The 21,460-nt window shown below is 49.9% G+C and overlaps 1 protein-coding gene across 5 annotated transcripts in view; it reads left to right on the forward strand.

The window, feature by feature from the left end:
• GATAD2B (GATA zinc finger domain containing 2B) overlaps positions 1–20,413 on the forward strand; it is an 81,102-nt gene extending 60,689 nt beyond the window's left edge. For 4 of the 5 annotated variants that reach the window (XM_084613716.1, XM_084613714.1, XM_084613715.1 and 1 more), the window contains 9 exons: positions 1,369–1,498; positions 1,786–1,917; positions 2,275–2,406; positions 5,287–5,457; positions 9,913–10,228; positions 11,700–11,902; positions 13,743–13,853; positions 14,824–14,941; positions 15,731–20,413. In XM_084613716.1, the coding sequence (XP_084469842.1) occupies positions 1,369–1,498; positions 1,786–1,917; positions 2,275–2,406; positions 5,287–5,457; positions 9,913–10,228; positions 11,700–11,902; positions 13,743–13,853; positions 14,824–14,941; positions 15,731–15,864 (1,447 nt within the window). In that variant the 3' untranslated portion in view covers positions 15,865–20,413. The remainder of the gene's footprint in view (positions 1–1,368; positions 1,499–1,785; positions 1,918–2,274; positions 2,407–5,286; positions 5,458–9,912; positions 10,229–11,699; positions 11,903–13,742; positions 13,854–14,823; positions 14,942–15,730) is intronic. The other variant, XM_084613718.1, reaches the window with a different exon arrangement.
• Positions 20,414–21,460: the final 1,047 nt, after the last annotated feature.

The following is a 21,460-nucleotide window of genomic DNA, read 5'->3' on the forward strand; positions in this document are numbered from 1 at the left end:
GCACCATCCCACAGTCTGAAACCAGCCCTTAGTGCTGGAAGACACATAAGAAATGGGAATAGACAGCAAAGCTTTCCCAGTCTCGCTGGTGGCCAGAAGGTGAGCCGGCCAGAAGATGATGGCAGCAGGGAGCTGCGAAGGCCAAAACCATCGTCTGACAGCAGAGCCTGTGCAAGCAGCAGCCTCCGGTTGTGCCGCGAGAGGTTGATTGTCCCGTTCTAATGCTGTCAGAGTGTGTCCTAGCGGCATGAAGCTGCCGGTGACACCTGGGAATCTGAGGCTGAATCAAAGTATTCTGATCTGACTCTTCTAAAGCATTTGTGTCTTGTAATGGGTGTGTAAAGGCCCCTTTGAGCCTAATGTCCTGCCTGAAATCAAAGGCTGCAGAGTAGTCAGGCCTAGAAATTAATTTTGGTTTAACCTAATGCTGTTTTCTGGGTTTCACCTGCTAAATTTCAGATAAACTAATCTGCAGCCCCACCTCAGTCATGGCAGTGGATTCAAACTGAAGTCCTGAGAGTTGTCAGTCTGCCACTCAGTGATAGAGGGCCTTACACCAAGCGTGCTTTCACTGGTTAGCATCTTGACTTTCGTGGTGTTTTTGCAAGCCTCCCCAAGCTCCATTACATTAAATTGGTGACGCTGAAGGGCTTTTATTGTAACCACCTTATTCCAAATGATGTCACAATGAATGTAACTCTGCTCGGTTACCACTGGATTATAGCATTGATTTCCTAGCGACAGGCCTCTGTAGCTGCTCTTCCTTTCTGCTGTTCGGTCTATTGACTCTGGGCGGAATATTTCTGTCTAGCTTTTTCTTTATGGCCTTTTTCAAACAGCTGTGTATGAATATAGGTTTGGGGTATTTACATGTGTCTTAAACTTTGAGCACTTCCCCCTTTATCTCAAGCATCACGTGAGTAACAGTGACTTTTTCAATATGTCTGCATAACAGGCAAAGATGTCTGGAGTTATGCTTGCCTGTGCCCCCTTAATTTGTATCCAGAGCCTCAGCACCTCATTGCTTGTCATTTCCCTGTTTAGTTAATACTTAGCTCCTTATTAACAACATGTGCAGGTTTGTCTCAGACATGGGCTTGTGTGTTAACCTGCTAGTGAAGAAAGCATTTGGAGTGAATCCTTTTATCTTAAATGTGAACATTTGTGAGCAGAGAGCAGTCTTTTCCTTTTTGAAGCCAATAGTTTATGCCGCTTCACATGTGCGGCTATAAGGAGAAATGTAAAACTCTAATGGTTCTGTCTGGCATGGGGGAGCGGGTGGGGGTTATACTGGTCACGGATTTCTAAATGTCTCTACATTTGGAACAGCATTTCAGTTCAACTTTCTCATTTCCCTCTGTTGTGCAGTGACCAGGACAGGGGTCGATTGACCCCCTCACCAGATATAATTGTCCTTTCCGATAATGAGGCATCAAGTCCACGTTCCAGCTCTCGCATGGAAGAAAGACTTAAGGCAGCAAATCTTGAAATGTTTAAGGTAGGAGCATCCAACCTGCTCACTGAGAAACTGGTGTCTGGTGGAGTAAAGAGCCCTACCACGGGAAAGGGGGCACAAGCTCTTAGAGGGTTGGGAGCTGCAGGGGAATAGTGGGCAGTACAATGACATTGCTGATAATGCTCCAGCTCACCCCAAGAATCCACCTTAGTTCAGATTTAAGTACAGCACAAAATTACTGTGAGGGCCAGGTTGGTTAACACTCGCTACCAAAGTCTTGCTACCAAAGAGTAACCATATGAGTCCTGAGTGAGTCTCTGTCTGTGCAGGGTAAAGGCATAGAGGAGCGACAGCAGCTTATCAAACAACTCCGGGATGAGCTGAGACTGGAAGAGGCCAGGCTGGTGTTGCTGAAGAAGCTGAGGCAAAGTCAACTGCAAAAGGAGAATGTTGTACAGAAGGTGAAGTTCTGGGAGATGCGTGGGTGCATGGAATTGTGTTCAATCAGGCTTGTGGGAGCCCATTTGGTGGTACATCTTACGGCCAAATAGGTCTCTTGGGATGATGCTCGCGTTCAAGTTAGCCCCTTATTTCACACTGGCTTCCCTGTAGGTGCCTGTTCCAGAGGCTGGGCAGTATCTGTTCCTTGTGGCGAAACCAGCTCATGGTCCTCGAGACCAGCAAAGGATAAATCTAGGTAGCACTGAAGTGTTAGCATCTGATTTATCATACGCCAGCTTGGTTCAGGATCAGTCCATTTGTGCATTTCCTCTCATAAGTGCTCCACTGTGATGCCCATGTTTTCTCTCTCGATCTAGACTCCAGTGGTGCAGAATGCTGCATCTATTGTTCAGCCATCTCCTGCCCATGTGGGACAGCAGGGACTGTCCAAGCTTCCCTCCAGGCCTGGAGCCCAGGGGGTTGAGCCTCAGAATTTAAGAACATTACAGGTAAGCATCATTGAGCCAACACTCTCTGCTGTCAGTGACATCAGAGACTTTTTATGTGCAGTATTAAAATTTTGTTCACCACACATACTGCTTCCTCCAAAAGCCAAAAAATTCTTCTTTGCAAATCATTTCTATCCATATTGCAGATGATGGCTTTTCCAATAAATAAATGTTGACACTTCTGAGCCCTGTGAGTAGAACTACCTTTTGTTCTTTGTGCGTGGTCACAAAATGCAGATGCAGTGACCACTGTCAGACCAAATAAATAGACTAGATGGCAGTGTTTATCTTGTGTTCTGTATGGGACAGTCTCTTGAAAGAGGTGCTGGAAGATACATTTTCTGTTCTGCATGATTAAGATTTCTAGTGTACCCTGTGTCTCTGGCAGATTTCCCCTTCTCTAGCATTGCAATGCATGCCATGAATGGGATGCTTTTCATTAAAGGGATATGTGGTTTAATAGCACAAATTGTTTTGGGGTCCTGTGGGATGAAAGGGCTGGTACAGTGCAAGATGTGGGTGATGATGATGGTACTGAAGAAGGCTGTGTTTGGTCACCGCTTGGTATTGCACACTGAGTGGCAAGTGTCTCATGAGAGTCGCAGGGTTACTGGTATATAGACTACTGAAAGAAATCCACCAGCGTGTTTAGCAACAAGGATGGCTACTCCCAGTGGAACTAGGTCCTGAGACACTGCAGTGTGCCTGGGAAAGGGGGTGAAGGAAAACACAAACAAAATGTCAAGCTGGAATAGCTGTTTCCCAAAGAAGGTAAATATAGACAGAGGCTGGATGCTGTTTAACAAAGAGCCTTCATGTATGCTTACTGGAAAAATGCTAATCCTAGTTGTCACACGTTGTTTAATGTTATGGAGATAAACGAAAAGCCAACAGTGTGAGCTCACTGGAACAAGGACTGAGTGTGCGTGTGTGGAGCAGGGTGTTTACGCTGACAAGCGATGTGGATTTTTTTCTTGGCATTTCACCCGGCCCTGCTGTAGGGCCCAGTGCTCTCCTGCCATCTTGAAGAACTCCCACCAGAAATGTGTCTCTTCACTAGCAGACAGCTTCAGATTAACCCCCTCTGCTTTGGCTGTCCTGTGCACTCCACAGCACAGATTACACAGCCACCCCCTTTAGTGTGAAGCAGAGCAATATGTAGTGATGGACACTGCTTAAAAATCTAGACAGGCCCCTGGTAGCCAGATCAAAGCATCTGCTACAAAACATGCCTCCAGCAGAGTTCTACAGTAACTGTCACATCTAAAAATGCTTGCAGATCAGCCTCCTGACTTACCCCTTGCCTCCCTCCCACTTCCGCTGTGGGCTGCTGCTCCCTTCCCTGGAGGAGTCTGCACAACGTTCAGTTGAGTTGACTCTGTCCAATCCATCTACAGTAGAGTCTTGCTAGCTTACCCTGACTGACACAGCCCATGGAGTCTCAGACTGTGTGCCGTGCAAAAGCCAGGCTAGTGCATTACAATGTGCCTCATCTATTTATTGGACAAGCGTGGTTTTCACTTATACTCATCTGCATTTACACTATATTCCATAGTAGAGAGGGAAGTCTCGGTAATGTTACCTCACAGTAACGCTCCATTAAATCAGAGGTGGTGAGAGAGCCTCCATTGTGTCATGGGGTGCATGGATTAGAGGTTCAGCTGTTTTACTGCCTGTAGCTGTCTTACCTGCTATCTCTGAGGATTCAGTCTAAATCTCACTGATCAGTTTCTCCTCCTGTTAGCCCCCCTTGTGTTGATGGCATCTGTTTCCCTGCTATGGTAACAGTTCTGGGGTCAAGCCTATTGTGACTTCACAGCAGGATCAGGCTGGTAAAGGAAGTGGGCTTTAAGAAGGAGGAAGCACATGGTTTGCACGTTCTGTGGAGGTTTTCTTCTTCGTGACATGAGAAACTTGTGGACCAGTAGCCGCCTTCGGAATGAGGCACTCACATTTTTTTAATGAGAAATCAGTCTCTTCAGTACACACCCATCCTCCTGTTTGAACATTGTCGTGGCTCCCAGAAATGTAGAGAACGCGGAACCTTGCACATGAACTCTAGTCTGGAAAGCTAGTTGCTGACCTTTTGCTGTGGTTCAACCCATACCAAGCACTTTATTTAGTGGTCTTGGTAGCATGGTTCCTCTGACCAGGATGGACGAGGATATTTCTTTCTGAACTCTGCTAGGCAATCTAGGCTAAAGAACAGTCTTCCCCCCCCCACACCTCACCCCCACCTCCCCAAAATTCTGTTGGACGTTTATTTTATTGTAATGACGTCACAGACCAAACCCCTTCAGCACTAGTCAGATAAGCCCTGTTTGCTACACAGCTGTTTGGTGTTCAACCATTGCGGAGTTGACTCACACCGGAGTGTCGTAGCCTCCGAGTAACTGGCACACTGCCGACTTTTTTCTTCAGTTTGCAGCTTTGCACATGGATTAGACCAGCTCCGTCAATTCGTAGCGGAGGCGGGTAGATGAAGGCAGACGGAACACTCGGTCTCCTAGGAAGCTTCCGTTTCTGGGATGTGAAACTTCTGAACCCGTCCACCAGAGCTAGATAATGCAGATCCAGTTTCCAGAGAGCATTGCTTGATTCTGGGGAAGTTGGCAGCTGCGATTAGATCCATTCTTGTTGCAGTTGAAATCCCAGCCTCTCCACCTGAGAGGCTTGTGCTTTCACTTTATAGCAGACCTTGCTCCAGTCAAAGCAAAACCAGGTTATGTAAAATACACGAAGCGATTAAAGGGGAAGTTGTATTAATTGATTATTGAGAGAGAAGTTAATTTGAGTTAATGTTTACACCCATTTATATTTTACATATTCTATTAAAAATCCCAGTTTGCCTGATGTCTTCTATTTTTTTTCCCTGGACAGGGTCACAGTGTCATTAGGTCTGCCACAAACACGACCCTTCCCCATATGCTTATGTCACAGCGTGTGATTGCTCCGAACCCCGCCCAGTTACAAGGGCAGCGTGTTCCTCCTAAACCTGGCCTCATCCGCACTACAACTCCAAGCATGAATCCAGCCATCAACTACCAGCCGGTAAGTTACCTCTTACTTCTGCTTAAAATTGGATTCAGTACAGTAGCGACAAAAAGGGAAATGCCAGTAGGTGTTTGTCTGAAGCACGGACAAAGGCACAAACCCTTAACCTGTGTGAGAAGTGGAAGGGTAAATGAAAACAGCTGTACTGGGTCAGACCAATGATCCATCAGGCTACTGAGCTAGTCTTCCAAGAGTGACCAGAGTCAGGTGCTTCAGAGGGAGTCAACGGAATAGGGCAATTATTGGGTGATCCATCCCCTGTCATCCAGTCCCAGCTTCTGGCAGACAGGGGTTGCAGGATGCCTGGGTATTGCGTCCCTGACTGTCTTTGCTAATAGCCATTGGTGGACATATCCTCCATGAATTTATCAAATTCTGTTTTGAACCCCGTTACACTTTTGGCCTTCACAACATCTCCTGGTAGTGAGTTCCACAGGCTGACTGTGCATTGTGTGAAGAAATACTTTTTGTTGGATTTAAACCTGCTGCCTATTAATTTCTTTGGGTGACCCCTGGTTCTTGTGTTATGTGAAGGGGTAAATAACACTTCCCTGGTCACTGTCTCCACACCAGTCATGATTTTACAGACTTCGATCATATCTGCCCTTAGTAGTCTCTTTTCCCAGCTGAACAGTCCCAGTCGTCTTAATCTCTCCTCATATGGAAGCTGTTCCATCCCCTCATCATTTTTGTTGGCTTTCTCGGCACCTTTTTCAATTCTAATATATCTTTTTTGAGATGGGGCGACCAGAACTGCAGACAGTATTCAAGGTGTGGGTGTGCCATAGATTTATATAGTGGCATTATGATATTTTCTGACTGACTGGTTCCTAACATTTAGCTTCTTTGACTGTGGCCGCACGTTTAGCGGATGTTTTCAGAGAACTAGCCACAATAACGACAAGATGTTTCTTGAGTGGTAACAGCTAATGTAGACCCCATCCTTGTGTATGTGTAGCTTGGTTTGTTTTCCAGCATGCATTACTTTGCATTTATCAACATGGAATTTTATCTGCTTTTTGTTGCCCAGTCACCTGGTTTTAACTCTTCCCAGTCAGCTTTGGACTTAACTACGTTCTGTATTGTCTGAAAACTTTGCCACTTCACTGTTCACCCCCATTTTCCAGGTAGTTTATGAACAGCATTGGTCCCAGTACAGATCCTTGGGGAACCCCACTATTTACCTTTCTCCATTGTGAAAACTGATCACTTATTCCTGTTTCCTATCTTTTAACCAGTTACTGATCCAGGAGAGGACCTTCCCTCATATCTCATGGTTGCTTACTTTGCTTAAGAGCCTTTGGTGAGGGACCTTGTCAAAGTCTTTCTGAAAGTCCAAGTACACTGTAACCAGTGGATCCCCCCTTGTCCACATGTTTGATGCCCTCAAAGAATTCTAATAGATTGGTGAGGCTTGCTTTCCTTTTACAAAACCTGTGTTGACTCTTCCTCCAACAAACTGTTAATCTGTGTGTCTGATGATTCTCTTTTTACTATTGTTTCAAGCTAATTGCCTGGTATTGAAGTTTGGTTCCTCGGCATGTAATTGCCAGGGTCACCTCTGGAACCTTTTAAAAAAGTTTTTTACACGTTGGCTGTCCTCCAGTCATCTGGTACCAGGGTTGATTTAAGCAATAGGTTACATACCACCGTTAGTAGTTCTGCAATTTTATGTTTGAGTTCTTTCAGAGCTACTGGGTGATACCATCTCGTCCTGGTGGCTTACCACTGTTTAATTGATCAGTTTGTTCCAAGTCTTTCTGTACTGACACCTCACTCTGGGACAGTTTCTCAGATTTGTCACCTAAAAAGAATAGCTTGGGGGTGGGGTCTTCCCCACATCCTCAACTGGGAAACTTCCTATAATGTTGGCTACAGAAGGCTTTGATCCTACAGGTGGGAGTCCACAGCAGAGCAAGTCTAATTGTGATATACATAGAAGGAGGATGTTGTGGATCTCAGTCAGCTGGGGCAATTTTGTCACTTATGAATAAGTTCTAGCTACTGACAGGAGCAAGAACCATCATCCCTGCAAGATTTATAGAATATGTAACAAAGCAAATGATCAGAGGACTGATATAGGGCAGTCTAGGCATCTACCCTTCCTTTCAAAGACAAAGGAAGAGCCTGAAGATCACAGAATATTCCTTGCAGTTTGAGGGCAAGAAATTTACAGCCATCATTTGTCCTAGATCAGGATGCACAGGGGCTGCATCTGGAAGTCAGACTGTTAAGGCTGAGAGTGGATAAAGAGAGCATAGCATGGTACTTTCACAGACACACAGGGCTGGAATGGGCCTCAAGACCTCACTTGATATGCCCTTGCAGTTGGACAGTGAGCCATTGGTAACTTCATCACATTCAGCCAGTAGTGTACCCACCTTCTGGTCATTTCATCGCGACCGCCTTTTGCTAGTTTGCTTATGAAAACGTTATGTGGGACTATGTCAAAAGCCTGACTAGAATCCAGGCTTCAGTGTCACCTACGGATCTAGAGAAAGGGCTGCTGGGGTCAGCTCCATTACAGCAGTTGGGGAAACCAGGCACTCGCGGGCCGTGCTGGGCGTGGTCGTCGCTTAAGTCCAATGGCCTTGCTTGCTGTGACTCAGATGCTAGCCCGACTCGTACGTTCCAAGTCACAGGCAACGTCTTCTGGGGCTAAGTGTGAAAAGGCCAAGGTGGTGATGCTTTGTGAGCACAATGCTGTGAACTGCTGAAAAGTGAAGACATTAAGTCAGCTGCTGCCCTTGATAGATGGCAAATGCCTCATGACGTGGGGTGGAGCTTGGCATGTTTAAAGCCAGAACACGCCACTCGGTCATCTGGTCTGACCACCTGCATATCACAGGCTATTAAATTTTATCCCATTACCCCTGTGCTGAGTGCAATGGTTTGGCTAAAGCCTATCTTTCAGAAAGGCATCCAGTCTCGATTTTGAAGACTCCAAGCAATGGAGAATACACCACTTCACTGGAACAAACTATTAAGGGATTAATCACCCTGTTAAAAATTTGTGCCTAATTTCTAATTGTCGAGTTTCAGCTTCCAGTTATTGGTTCTTGTTCTGCCCTTCTCCGCTACATTAAAGAGTGTTTTATTACCCATTGTTTCTCCCCGGGAAGATCTCTAGATACTGTTATCAAGTCACCTCTCAATCATTTGAGAAGCCTAACAATTTGAGCTCTTTAAGTTTCTCACTGAGGCATTTTCTCTAGTTCTTGAATAATTTGTGTGTCCTTTTCTGCACCCTCTCCAATCTTCAAAATTCTTTTGAAAATTCGATAGCTGAACTGGATGTCTAAATTTTTCCTCTAATCAGTTTAATTCATAATTTTCCACAGCTTTGGGAAATTAACTCTCTTGAAACATCAGATACATATTCTATTACTGGTTGGGACTGTCTTCTGTTTGGCCATGTTGCAATGTTCAGCCATATGAAATGAGAGAGCCACTTGGAATGGGGAAGACTGGCAGCCAAGGCCTCTGAGTGCACTTTGGTTGCCTGCATGGATCTGGACTCTTGCAGGAAGTGGTGCTGAATACTGTATCTGCAGTCAGTAGGGGATTGTGTGAGGTGCTTTGTTACTATTGTGTGCCAAAGGAATCAAAGGCTGAGAATGCAAGCGAATGGAGGATACGGAGGACAGCTGCTGGGGATGGAAGAAGAGGTAGCTGGTGTAGCTGGGGGGGAGGGATAGCTCAGTGGTTTGAGCATTGGCCTGCTAAACCCAGGGTTGTGAGTTCAATCCTTGAGGGGGCCATTTAGGGATCTGGGGCAAAAATTGGGGATTGGTCCTGCTTTGAGCAGGGGGTTGGACTAGATGATCTCCTAAGGTCCCTTCCAACCCTGATATTCTATGATTCTATTCTGCACACCTGTGTGGGAGGAGATGGACACCATCTGGCAGTGGTGGTGATGCTTGGGCACATGCCAGATCAGTGAGGCGAAAGGTGTGGAGGAGCACAACTTGACCACGAGCAACGGTGCCAGCTAGAGAATCGCAGCACATAGTGTTGCCTACACTCCAGATGAGGGTGGCACAGGCACCCGAATGCAGGGCTTGAGCTTGTGTTCATTTAGCCAGGGTCTCCTTAAACTGGCTGTAGGGTTCATTAGACCATTGGATGTTGCAGAAGAGGTTTTTTTGATGCAGATTTAATTCCTCCAGAGATGTCTCTTAGGGCATTTGTGATGTTGCTGATTAGTTAATGGCAGAGGCTAAGACATACCCTGTAGTTGGGACCCAGGTCACTCCTGGCCCCTGGCTTTCTGGTGTAGTGACTGCAGTCTCTACCACTGAGCCGTACCTACCTTCAGCAGGCTACCCAGAGCCATAGTGCAGTGTCCTCGCAAGTCCCCCTAGAGGGATTGAAGTTCCATCAGTCAGATTGCACTGTCCTTTCTTTGCACAGCCATCAGGCGCCCGCCCTAACCCTCTTTTCTCTCTCCAGCAGTCAAGTTCTTCTGTTCCTTGCCAGCGTACGACTTCTTCAGCCATCTACATGAACCTTGCCTCTCATATCCAGCCCGGGACTGTGAACAGGGTGTCGTCCCCGCTCCCCAGCCCCAGTGCTCTGAATGATGCCGCCAATTCCCAGGCAGCTGCCAAGCTTGCCCTGCGCAAGCAACTGGAAAAAACGCTGCTGGAGATTCCACCCCCGAAACCGCCAGCACCCTTGCTTCACTTCCTGCCCAGCGCAGCCAACAGCGAGTTCATCTACATGGTGGGACTGGAGGAGGTGGTACAGAGTGTTATTGACAGTCAAGGTGAGTTACAAGGCAGCACAAGCCAGGTGAGCAACACGACTACTACAAAGACAACAGTGGCTAGACCTGAGGTCAGGATGCCTGGGTTCTAGTCCTAGAATGGTAGCTTTGGCCGAGTCACTTCCCCTCTTTCTTTTCCCCTTCTGTGAAAGGGGTCATACTTACCTTTGCATAGTGCTGAAATCCTTGGCTTAAAGAATGGGAGTCTGGCTCTGTCACTTCCTCTCCACCTCAAGCTTTCCATCTGAAAAACTGGCAGTGTTTGGCTGCCTGTCTCACAGGGGTGTTGGGAGGATTAATGGCTGTAAAGTGCTTTGAAGATTAGTGCGAAGTATAATTCTAGCATTGCAGTGTCCAGGGCAGTGAAATCCTCATGCTGTGCTAATGGCAGTGAGCAGGCTGAGGAACTGCCTGTATGTGTATACATAAGGTATGGTCCTTGAGAGACGACTGCTGATTGGTTAGCAAGCATTGAAAGGGTCCCTGGTCAGCTTAGCCCCCTTCACGCTATCCTTGGGTAGGGGGGGTAAAGGGGAGACTTTTTTTAAAGAATCCTCCCCCAGCCCTTTACCTGGGAAAACCCACAAAACAAACCTCTGGAGTTCAGATGCAAAATGGCATGAGTCCCTCTTCTCTGGCACTGAAATTGCCAAGGGCTCCTGTGTCTGGCCCGCAGTTTCCATTCCCATGGGAATGGACTTTGAATCTCCACCAACAGCTTGTCTTTTAAAGCACCTTCTTTTGAAATAATTGTTTTAAAAGCACCTCACCCTGATTTCAGTGCTCTGTCTGTTACCATGGGAACAGGAAGAGTAGCTGGGAACAGAGTTGTAAGAACTTGGTTATGTAAATCCCTCTGCAATGTTCTTAGGCAAGATGCAATCTGTATCTGGAAAGGGGGAGCAAATACCGTCTGTAGGGTAACTGACTTGGAACAGGGATGCACTGTACCAGCGCTTACTCTGCAGAGTAGAGTTGTTTGCATCAGGGAATTTCAGGTTCCAGATGAGGTCTCTTTAAAATCATCTGTTTACTGGCTTTTGTCCTGCCGAACTCCGGTGGAACTCAGCAGATCTCAGTATCTCCCCTGTTTGGAGCCTGACAGTTTAACTCTTGGTTTTAAAGCTGGCCACTGGCAACTTTCATCCTTGCAGGCAGTACCTGGGCAGCCCCCTACCTGAGAGCCTCCTGATGTTGCGGTTCCCTTGAGCCTAGGAATGAGAGCAGGCTGGAATCTCATGCATAGCTGCACAGGGAGGACCCACGCTTACGTTCATCCTGAGCATATCTTATGGCAAAGCCTAGTCCACTCCCATCCAAAGTTTCTCTTTGGCAATGCTGACTCTTAACGTGCAGAGTGCCCCTTACTTACACTGACCTAAGGGTGCAGGTTGGTTCTGTCTCCATGATTGTGGGGAAGGTTGGGGGAGTCTGCACCACCCCATTAACCCCTGTTGTTGGTGATGTCTAGGCAAAGGCTGCGCATCCCTTCTGCGCATGGAGCCCTTTGTCTGTGCTCAGTGCCGCACTGACTTCACCCCGCACTGGAAGCAGGAGAAGAACGGAAAGATCCTGTGCGAGCAGTGCATGACCTCCAATCAGAAGAAGGCGCTGAAGGCAGAGCACACCAACCGGCTGAAGAACGCCTTTGTGAAAGCCTTGCAGCAGGAGCAGGCAAGTTCCATCCTGACATCCCAACCTGCTGGAGACACAGGCGTCCTTCAGCTCCAGTCCTGCTTCCAATCTCTGCTTCTCCCTTCCCCAGCAGTACATGGGTTTGCCATGCGTGCAGAGGCAATCTGTGTTCCCTTTCCTCCACGTAGTCTTGTGACCAGTTCCTGGAGGGGTGCCCTGTGTCAGTACAGTACTTTTTTTTAAAAAAAGCCGGTGCGAGGTATCTAAAAATACTCTCTCCCGCAGTGAACAGAGTATTTCCTGAGGCCCGTTACTCCTTTTCCTTTGTGTACGGTCTCCCAATGGCTTTATAACTCGCTTGCCACACTGGCAGTGGGAGGCAAAGTGGGCTGGGAACTGGGAGTCAGGGCTACTGGCTTCTGTTCCCAGTTCTGCCACTGCCTTCCTGTAATACTGGAGAAGTTGCTTAGCCCCTCAGTACCTGTTTGCTCAGCTGTCACATAGGGACATTTGCCTACCTCCACACTTGGTGTTTGCAGAGTGCTTTGAGACCGTGCCGGGCCACAGGAGTGATTCCGGCTGAACATCATGGGGGCCTGGAGCAGGATTCATCTTTCCACTTGTGGCTGGCAGCATTATAGATGCAGTATACTTAGCTGCTGCTGTCATTGCTGGGAAGCTCTGTGCTCCCCCCAGAGCAGCTAGGTGGGGAGCAGTGTTGGGCGGCTCTGAATGAAGTCTTGCCAACTCCCTTTTTAGATGAATGGTGACCACAGTGTGGGGGTTAGAGCTTAGGGGCGGGAGCTGAGAACAAGGGCAGGGGGAGAAGCTGCCCTGATGTCAGGGAGACTCTAAGTTCTTCCTCCTTCCCTTAGCACTTGGGGCAAGGTGAACAGACTTCAGTCAACTGAGGTCCATGAGGGAAGTGGCCTGTGGCCCAGCTCGTGGCCCAGGGAATGTGTAATTCAGCAATGGACAAACTGCCAGCTACTTCTGAGCTGCTGCATTTGGTCACTCTGTGCCTTCCGAAAGCTCCCCCTGAGGGCGGTAGCTTCCCAGCCCCTGTGGAGGCCAGTGGGAATTGGGCACTCCTTGAAAAGCTCCCCTAAAGTCCAGTGTGTCTCTAATGGGCTGCCCTGACCCACATCCTCTGGTCTGCCCAGATCCACCGGGATGGCTTATCTGTGACTCCAGCCCTGTGGGGTGGGAATGCTGGAATACTGGGAACATCCCCTGATGCCGCTGCTCTGCTGGCCTGGCCCTTGCAAGCCACCTCCTTTGCAAGGACTCCAACTAGCCCCTTTGTCCTGGTCCAGGCTGGGGGGTGTAGGTTAAGATGCCCCCTCTAGTGCTAGTCTGGTCTGCTCTCACACGTCTGGCAATCCACACTGCGGACTAAACTGAGAGGCCCTTTGCTCTGGGTAGAGCTGATTAGATGTCCTTGTGTATCGCTGTTGGTACGCAAGGCATTTTCCAGACATAGACGGACAGTTTACAATCTCCGGCAAACATCAGACCCTGGGCAACGATTCAGGCAGAGGGGTGTTGGGAGCAATGGGAGGAAGAGGGGGGTCAGTGAGGGCTCCACAGTAACTAAATCACATGCAGCTTGCATGTAGAAAGGAGCCTAAATGCTCCTCTTGCTTTGAGGGCAGAAGGATCCCAAGGCTGGCTTTCCCTGGCACTTCTACCCCCTCCCCAGCCCCCCAGCATAGGCAGCGGGTTTAATTGGGACTCTCTCTGCCATACACTGACCTTGCTGCCCATAAGGGCCCCAGAGAAGGAATTGTTCCTGCGTATCACCGACAATAGCCACTGGGGTAAATGCTCCTAAATTGGCCCCTTGTTTGTGGCTCTAAAATGCCTCTGCTTCCTGCAGGAAATTGAGCAGAGGCTACAGCAGCAGGCAGCCTTATCTCCCACTGCAGCTCCTGCCGTGTCCAGTGTCGGCAAACAGGAGACCATCATGAGGCACCACACACTCCGACAGGTGAGCAGCTCCGGCGGTGTGAGACCGCCAGCCTCTTGGTGGCCATGGCAGGGGAGGGGTTAGCCCTTTCAGTTGGTGGAATGTATTGTCTGGATGGCCAGAGCCCACGCCGATGCAGCTGGGGTGCTGAGTCTCTGCAGTGCTGTGTGAGACCAGAGGCAGCAGCCAGCCTGCCTTGAGACTTACCCTGTCGCCTCCAAGCAGCTCCTTGTAACAGCGGGGGGCCGTTTCTCATCCATCCCTTGTACTTTGTGGGCCCTTTCCCTCTCAATATTATCATCCCTTTGTAATTCTTCCCCCGTCCACATGCTGTGGTAGTCAGACTTACTGCAGTGAGCCTGAGTCTAGGTGGCACCTGGTCTATAAGCAGAGATGATGGGGACAGCTTCCTGAGCTGCCTGCCCTGCTATGCTCCCCTGGCACCTCAGTGCCATCTGCCAGGAAGGCGTATAACCCCCTTTCAGTCGCCTGCCCTGTCACTCCCAGATCAGCCAGCAGGGGGAGCAGGCACCGGAGTGAGCTCTCAGCCTGGTAAGGCTGCCTAAGGCCTGAAATCAATCACTGGCAAGCACTGGGCTTTCAGGATGGTGGACGCAGGCAGAGAGCAGTCCCTCCCCTCGTCTCTGGCTGCTGCCCACTTGCTATTTCCACTAGCACCTACTGCCAGACGGTCAATGACCTGTCAAGGCTGGTCACCATTTTGCTCTGACACTGGTCTGGGACCTTCCTGCCTTTCATTCCAACAGAGATGGGAGCTCTGAATACATCACCTGTCCCTGTCTGGTGAAACCAAAGCTGCCTGACTTTCCCATGCCGGAGCTGGGCTTTGGGTCAGGATGTGTGTGTTGGTACGTGTGAATTATGGCCAGAGCCCTTCGTGGCCCTTGCTCTTTCACTGGTGCTGCTTCTGGAAAAGGTGGGGTGTGTGTGTACTGCTCACTTTCCACTTGTTTGCTCTCTCTGCCCGCAGGCTTCACAGCCTCAGAGCACTCTGCAGCGTGGCATCCCCACCTCTGCCCGCTCGATGCTGTCCAACTTCGCTCAGGCGCCACAGCTGTCTGTTGCGGGTGGTCTCCTCGGTATGCCAGGTAACGTCAAACGTTGGTCTGCGGAATGGGAAGGGGAGGCCGGGCTGCGGATTAGACTAAGACCCTTAACCACGTTGTCAGAGGCTGGAAGTCCTCTACTCGGAGCATGGCCAGTGGCCTGAGTGGAGGAGCTCGCTGTACTGACGGGGACCTGCTCCGGGGCCAGGAGCTTGCACTTCTCAGTTCCTCCATCTCTAAACAGATAATTCCACTGACCTGAGGGTCATTGGGAGGCCAGGTTCATGTCTGTCACGTGCATGGAAGTTGGAGACCCTGCACAGGTGCTAATATTGCCCGGCTGGCTGCTCAGTGCTCTGACAAACACGAGAGAGCCCATCACAGCTCGTGTGTCCTTCTGGGACAGTAGCTTTGTATTATAAGGCTAGGCCTGTGTTTTCATTGATTCTGTAACCAAATGGCCTTTAAAACAAATGGCAGGGGTCAGTTGTACTAATTACCGTTGAGTGTAATGATGATCGGTCAACGACAAGAGAGACCTTGTAGAACCGTCATTTGTTCCTGGCACACACTTGCTCCTGACTTGGTGCATGCTCCCAAAGGAAGGCGTGGAAGCCATGTGGCTTGACAGGATGCTGGCTCGTGCAGGGGACAGACCTGTACTGCGTGGGTGGGGCGTGGAGCCTTCTCTTTCAGGGAGTGGCAGTAAGAGTCGATGGCTTGAGTTCCATTAGGCTGGCCCCCTCTGCGCTCTCTAGGGCGGGGTGGTTTTGGGTGTGTCACGTGTGTTACAGGAGTAATTGTCCCCACTTGCTTTTCTCTCCCCTCTAGGTGTTAACATTGCATACCTGAATGCTGGGATTGGAGGCCACAAAGCATCAAGCTTGGCAGACCGGCAGCGGGAATACCTTTTAGATATGATCCCACCCCGGTCTATATCGCAGTCCATCAGCGGACAGAAATAACGCCTATTGACCCTTCCCCCCCCGCCCCCACTTCTGTCGCATGCAGTGCCTGTACTGGTGCCTACGATACACGGGGAAAAGACACAAAAAACATTTCAAAACTTCAGCGACCTGTCCTTTCCCAAACCTTAACTCTTCTCTTTGGTTTTCTATAGCAGTGAGGTCATTCCCCTTGCCCGAGGTCAGGACAATTGTCTGCTTGAAATCAGCACTATACATGTGTTAATGCTCGTTTTATGCTATTTTTTGTAATGACAAAGCATAGAATTTTTAATTGTTTTATTTTTCCTTCTGCTAAATGGATGGTTAAACTTTTTTCCTTTCCAGAGATTTTTTTTAAGAGCATCCACTCTACTCCAAGTGACCATTTGTACAGGGTGGTCAGTGCTGACTCGAGGGGAAGAGGGGGGAGAGGTGGCTGTGTGCTGGCGTTTGGACAGCTGTTCTATGCACTTAGTAGGGCGAATTAAGACTTGCATTCTTTGAGTTGCTCACCAAAAGAGGTAAGGGACAGAAGTTCTGTGGATGCGTCCAACTGAATCTCGCTGGGGGGTTGGTCCGTAATAGCTTGGCCCACGTGCATATGTTAATGGCGCATGATGCCTTTCCCTGGAGGAAGGCAGCCCCGTGTGTGAAGGAGCTGTGTTTCAGTGCAGTGCACATGTGGCTGGATGCAGATCTCTGTGCTTGGCAGAGCAGTGCAAGGGATGGCAGGGCTGATGGGTTGTGCCAGGGAATCCCATCAGTTGTGCCAATGCAGCTGGGCTACCAGACTCCGTAATGCAGTGCAGCAGAAATGGAGCTGACCCGTGCTGCCACCCTGTGCGTGTTTCTGTCTCCCTGTAATTCTGATGCTCCCTGTTTAGAAGTTGAAGTTCTCTAAGGGACTGTGATGAACTACCAAAGGGCACAGTGGCCTCATGCCTTTTGAACCCGCCCCCATGCTGTTGTGCTCTCAAGAGCAGCTCCCTGTCATTGACGCCGTGAAGCTGTAAGCGTCCCAGCTGCCAAACAGAGTGTTGCAGGGCACAGTGGACCAAGCTGTGGTAGGAGTTTGGATTGGATTGAGTTAGCAAACCCAAAGCAAGAGCAAGCTGAGAGTCGTTGTCTGCAGATCGCTCTATTTGCACTTACCGTTGCCTCAAGACACCCCCGCACCTGAACCCGGAAAGAGCAGAACCATCTCCTGGCAGCAGAGGGCGCCACCTCCTCGCCAGTACCCTGGAAAGAGGCCCAGCAGAACTGCAGTCTTGGGAGCAGGATGCTGGTGTGGAGCCTTCCCGCTTGCTGTTGATTGAATTATGTTAATGGGGGGAACCTCCTTGGTCAAACTGTTACAAAACAAAGTGAATATGCTTGATTTGCTGCTTCTGAAAAACCCTGCCCTCCTTGGACAGCGTTTCCTGATGGAACATTAATTGTGCAATGAAGTGCTAAGTCGCCACTCGCATGGAGTGTCATTGTCGGGGTGCCCGGCAGTACTTGCTGTTTGGGAAGAGGCACCCTTCTTTTCAGCATGACCCCGGGCTGTGTCACCACTGACGCTGGGGCTCCTGTCGGCTCTGTCCCTCCTGTCTCTGGGTGATAGCTGTGGCCGCAATAACTGAACTGCCATCGTCTGAATGGAGAGCTGCCGAGTGACCGAAGAAAGAGGTCTGATGCCTTTACTTTGAAAGCCAGCAGGATTTCTCCCAAAGAGGCACAACGCGCCTGCCCCTGTCTTTGGAGAGGAGGGTCTGTATCAGTGCAAGAGCTAGGCCCTCCCTACCTGCTCCGATTCCTGTGCAGACTTCTCTCCCTCTCCCGATCATCTCAAAGTGGGGGGAGGGGGGGGCTGTGCTGGTACAACAGGCCCTTCCCCGCTCTTTGCTTCGGTGCACCCCACTCCCTCTATTCAGTGAGCACTTAATAAATGAGGGGCATGGATGCGTGCCTGGGGCCCTCCAGAGGTGAAGGATTTTTTTGGAAAGTAGTGGAACGCGCAGTGGCTTTTTTCTTTTGTTTTGTGGTTCACTGTTTAGCTGGCGTGGCACTCCTCTCCCACACCCACTGGGATGTTGATTATCAACCTGCTGTGCTTAGAGGGGAGCACTCTGACTAACTGTTTCTTCTCCTTTGATTAAAGCCGAGAAATTATCAGCCTGTTCTTCCTGCCCCCCCCACCACCACCACTTGCCTCTTGACATGGAGTTGGCTTTGTCCTGCTGTCTCCTGCCCGCATTCCCCCAGTGGGTGTTACCGAGAGGTACGAGGTGGCCCAAGCAGATTGGCTGAGATTAACATTAAAAATGTGCAATACTTAATGAGTCCCTGCCGCTGGGGCCTGATGCACTAGTTAATTGTCGGAGAGCAAGTTAACAATAATGGTGCTAAGTGAAATTTCTTGGGAAGGGGATCAGGGTTCCCCAACCACCCCAGGTTGATTATTGCAGTGGTTGGTGAAAGAAAACATCCCTGTCACTTGCTTATAGATTTATTTCCGTCCTGCAGCCCGGGCCTCGCAGATCACCCTGTCTGACCCAGTGCAGTGAAGGCTGACCTGCTTCTGTTGCAGGCAGCATGGTCCGAGCATGGGTCCGGGAGCCAGGAACTCCCCAGTTCTACTCCCAGTTCTGTGGCCTTGGGTAAGTCACTTCACCTTCCTCTTTCCCCAGCTGTAGATTGGAGGTGATGCTTTCGTGCCTCACAAGGGGGTTGTGTGGGCTGCTGGGTGTCCATCAAGTGCTGGAGGTGCACAGTGTCTTTACTGAGACAGGTGAGGCCCTGCTCAGAGCCCTGCTGGCCCATCTGTTGCTGGCTGTGGCCTCGAGGTGCTCCTTCCCTTTGGCTGATGTCCTCTGTGAGCTGTTTTCAAGCCCTAGCCAGCAACAGGAGCCAGTCGTATTACTCGGCCCGCAGCTGTTTTCTGCTCATTGCCCAGTTCCCCTCTCTCTGTGGTTTCACACTCCTGCCGATCGGTTGCTGAATTGTAAAATCATTCATGAATCCCCCCTCTCCCCCAACTCTTGTCCTGGAAGTGTGTCTCCGCACATTGATGGGTTCTGTGGTGCTAAGGGGAGAGGGAACCATTAGCGGGGCGCTCTCCCTGCGTGCAGCCCCAGCTGTTCACGTGAAACAGAAATTCTCATCTCCAGCAGGACTGGGGGGCTGAACCTCTTCTCTGGGGTTTTGTTCCTTGGTTCTGTAAACACTTCCTGCAACAAGCAGGGTTCTTCCCACACTTCGTAGAGGGGTACCCCAAGTTAGAAAGCACAGAGCAAATGCTCCCTTTGGGCTCTGGGCTGGGTTCATTGGACAGCAATCCAGCAGCAGTTGGCAGGTGCCAGGTCATGTTGGTAAACCTGGGAGCACCAAAAACTGGGCACCTGCTTTGTGTTTCAATGCTGTTTCCATCCCCCAGTCATCGGAGCCCATCCTTCACTCCTGCTGCCCTGGGCACCTTACCCCTTCCACTGGGGAATCTCCTTGGCTTTGTCTCGTTAAATCCCCAGGGAATTTCTGTTGCCTAGACCCTTGCACTGCTGCTGGGGATGGTGGAGTGTCCAACTCTACAGACAGCAGTTTGGTTCATTGCAGTATTTGACGCCCCACCCTTCTGCCTGCTGATCTCTGTCGAAGGGGAATTAAGATGCTTGCTTTGTCTGTGATCTGCACAGGTTTAAAATTTTTTTGTCTTGACCACAGCGCGCGACCACTCCCAATCCCTGGTAAAGTGCCCCTCCCCCTTTATGGATGTGATGTATGGTAGAAAATCGTCTCTTTTTTTAGATACAGAAATAGGGATTTTTTTCCCCGCTTCGGTTAGCTTTTCTTTTACAGCTAGATGTAGAGCTGCTTGTGAATGCTTAGTGGGGTTTTATTTTTTGTTCCTCCAAAGGCATAACCCATCCCTCCCCCTTTCTTCTCTAACCCTCACCCACCTCCACTCACCCACCCTGACAAGATCTTAATTAGCTTATGATATTGCGGCCGAAATGTTATAACAAGGACTCATTCGTGTATATAAGCTATTTCTTGACACATTAAAAACAATTGTACATTGTGTAGAAAACAAAACAAAACAAAAAAACAGCCTCGCCATGGATATTGTGAAAGTTGTTACGTCCTTTTGTAGTGTGACCTTTTGTGTATGACCTGAAACGTGCAAAAGGGGTGGTTTCCGGCGGGTGGGTTAGGGAAGCAAAGTCAGATGGCTGCAGAGGGCGAAGATCCCAGGGGCTGGCGCTCTTGTCCGGGCGGGAACTGCTAGCCTGCAGAAATGCACTGGTGGCAATTGCCACCTCCCAAATCTGTGCCTTTCACACACACAAAGAAGGACCCTACAAGTTACCAGCACCCCCTAGTGCAGTGGAGGCAGGAAGTTTCTTCCCCCAGCGTTAGGTTTACAGCTCGTGATGTCTCTCTAACCAGCAGTGGTGGGGCATTCCCGTGGGGAGCATCCGGATCTTGGGGAGTGGGATCGGGGTGGGGACAAGTATTATGAACTGTAATTGTATTTGCACTGTTTTTATTATTGCATTGGCATATATACAATATACATCTATAACAACCTGCGGTGTGCGGCTTCCTTCATGTTCTGTCTGCCAGAGCCTGTGCAGACGCTCAGCAGAGCCCAAAACAGGCAGGGACCCAGGATGAAATGATAGAGCTTCTCGGACCGGCTGCTGGGGAAGGGAGAAACATCTGTTCCCAGCAGTGATGACAATCCAAAGAGCTTGAGACACGTGGTCTCCAGTACTGTGCGACTGTGGCTGCTCTCAGAACGGCTGCCCCAGGATTCCTGTGGTCGTTAGCCCCTCCTGGGGAGGGGCAGCGTAAGCAGTTGTTGGTCAGACATAAAGGTGCTGGCACTAGGTGCTGGTGTAACCCTTCCCTGGGTTCCGAGTCTCTTACCAATGCCTGTCCAGACTCTCTGTGTGCATCTGAGAGAGCAAACGGCACCTGTAAGATCCAGAGCCCTTGGGAGTCCCGGCTTCTCGTCTCCTCCTCCCTGCGGTCTAAGCCAGCTGACACCTACACTCCCTGCACACTCTTTGTAGTGCTCTGTGCAACTGACCTGCCTGAAGACTCCCGTTCACCCCAGCTGGGTGCGTTCCTCTTGGTGCAGCCTGGTGGGTCCTGCTCCAACCAGCCCAGGCTCAGAACCTGCTCGCCTACCCTTTGCCCTGCTGGAAAAACCCTCTCAGCACTTGCACCTGTTCTCAAATCCCCATGGAGTGAGCAGCATCGTGCTAAGGCTGCTGTAGCGTTCCCTTCAGCCTGGCAAAATGGGGGCCCGTAGAACATTGCAGAGTGGCCCATTGTGTGGTGTGTCTGCTCTGCAGGGCTTGGCAATGGCTTGTTCTCCCCAGTCTCCCTCACCTCTGCCTGCCAGTTCCTGGCTCCTCTGAAGCCTTCCACGTCCGCACATGCACCCACCTGCTTCTCCACAAGCATCCTGGTGTTGGCAGGTTCCCAGCTGATCAATGGCACTGGAACACCAAGGGACTGAGCCCCTTCCCAGAGTGGGTTCCTGGTACCAGCAGCAAAGGCTGCCCCAGCCGTCTGTGCATGACGCGGGGCGGGGGGGAGGGATTGAAATGGACTGGGCGGGGTG

The sequence above is a fragment of the Lepidochelys olivacea genome, assembly GCF_965140295.1.
Source record: "Lepidochelys olivacea isolate rLepOli2 genome assembly, chromosome: 24".
In the NCBI taxonomy this organism is placed as follows: Eukaryota; Metazoa; Chordata; order Testudines; family Cheloniidae; genus Lepidochelys; species Lepidochelys olivacea.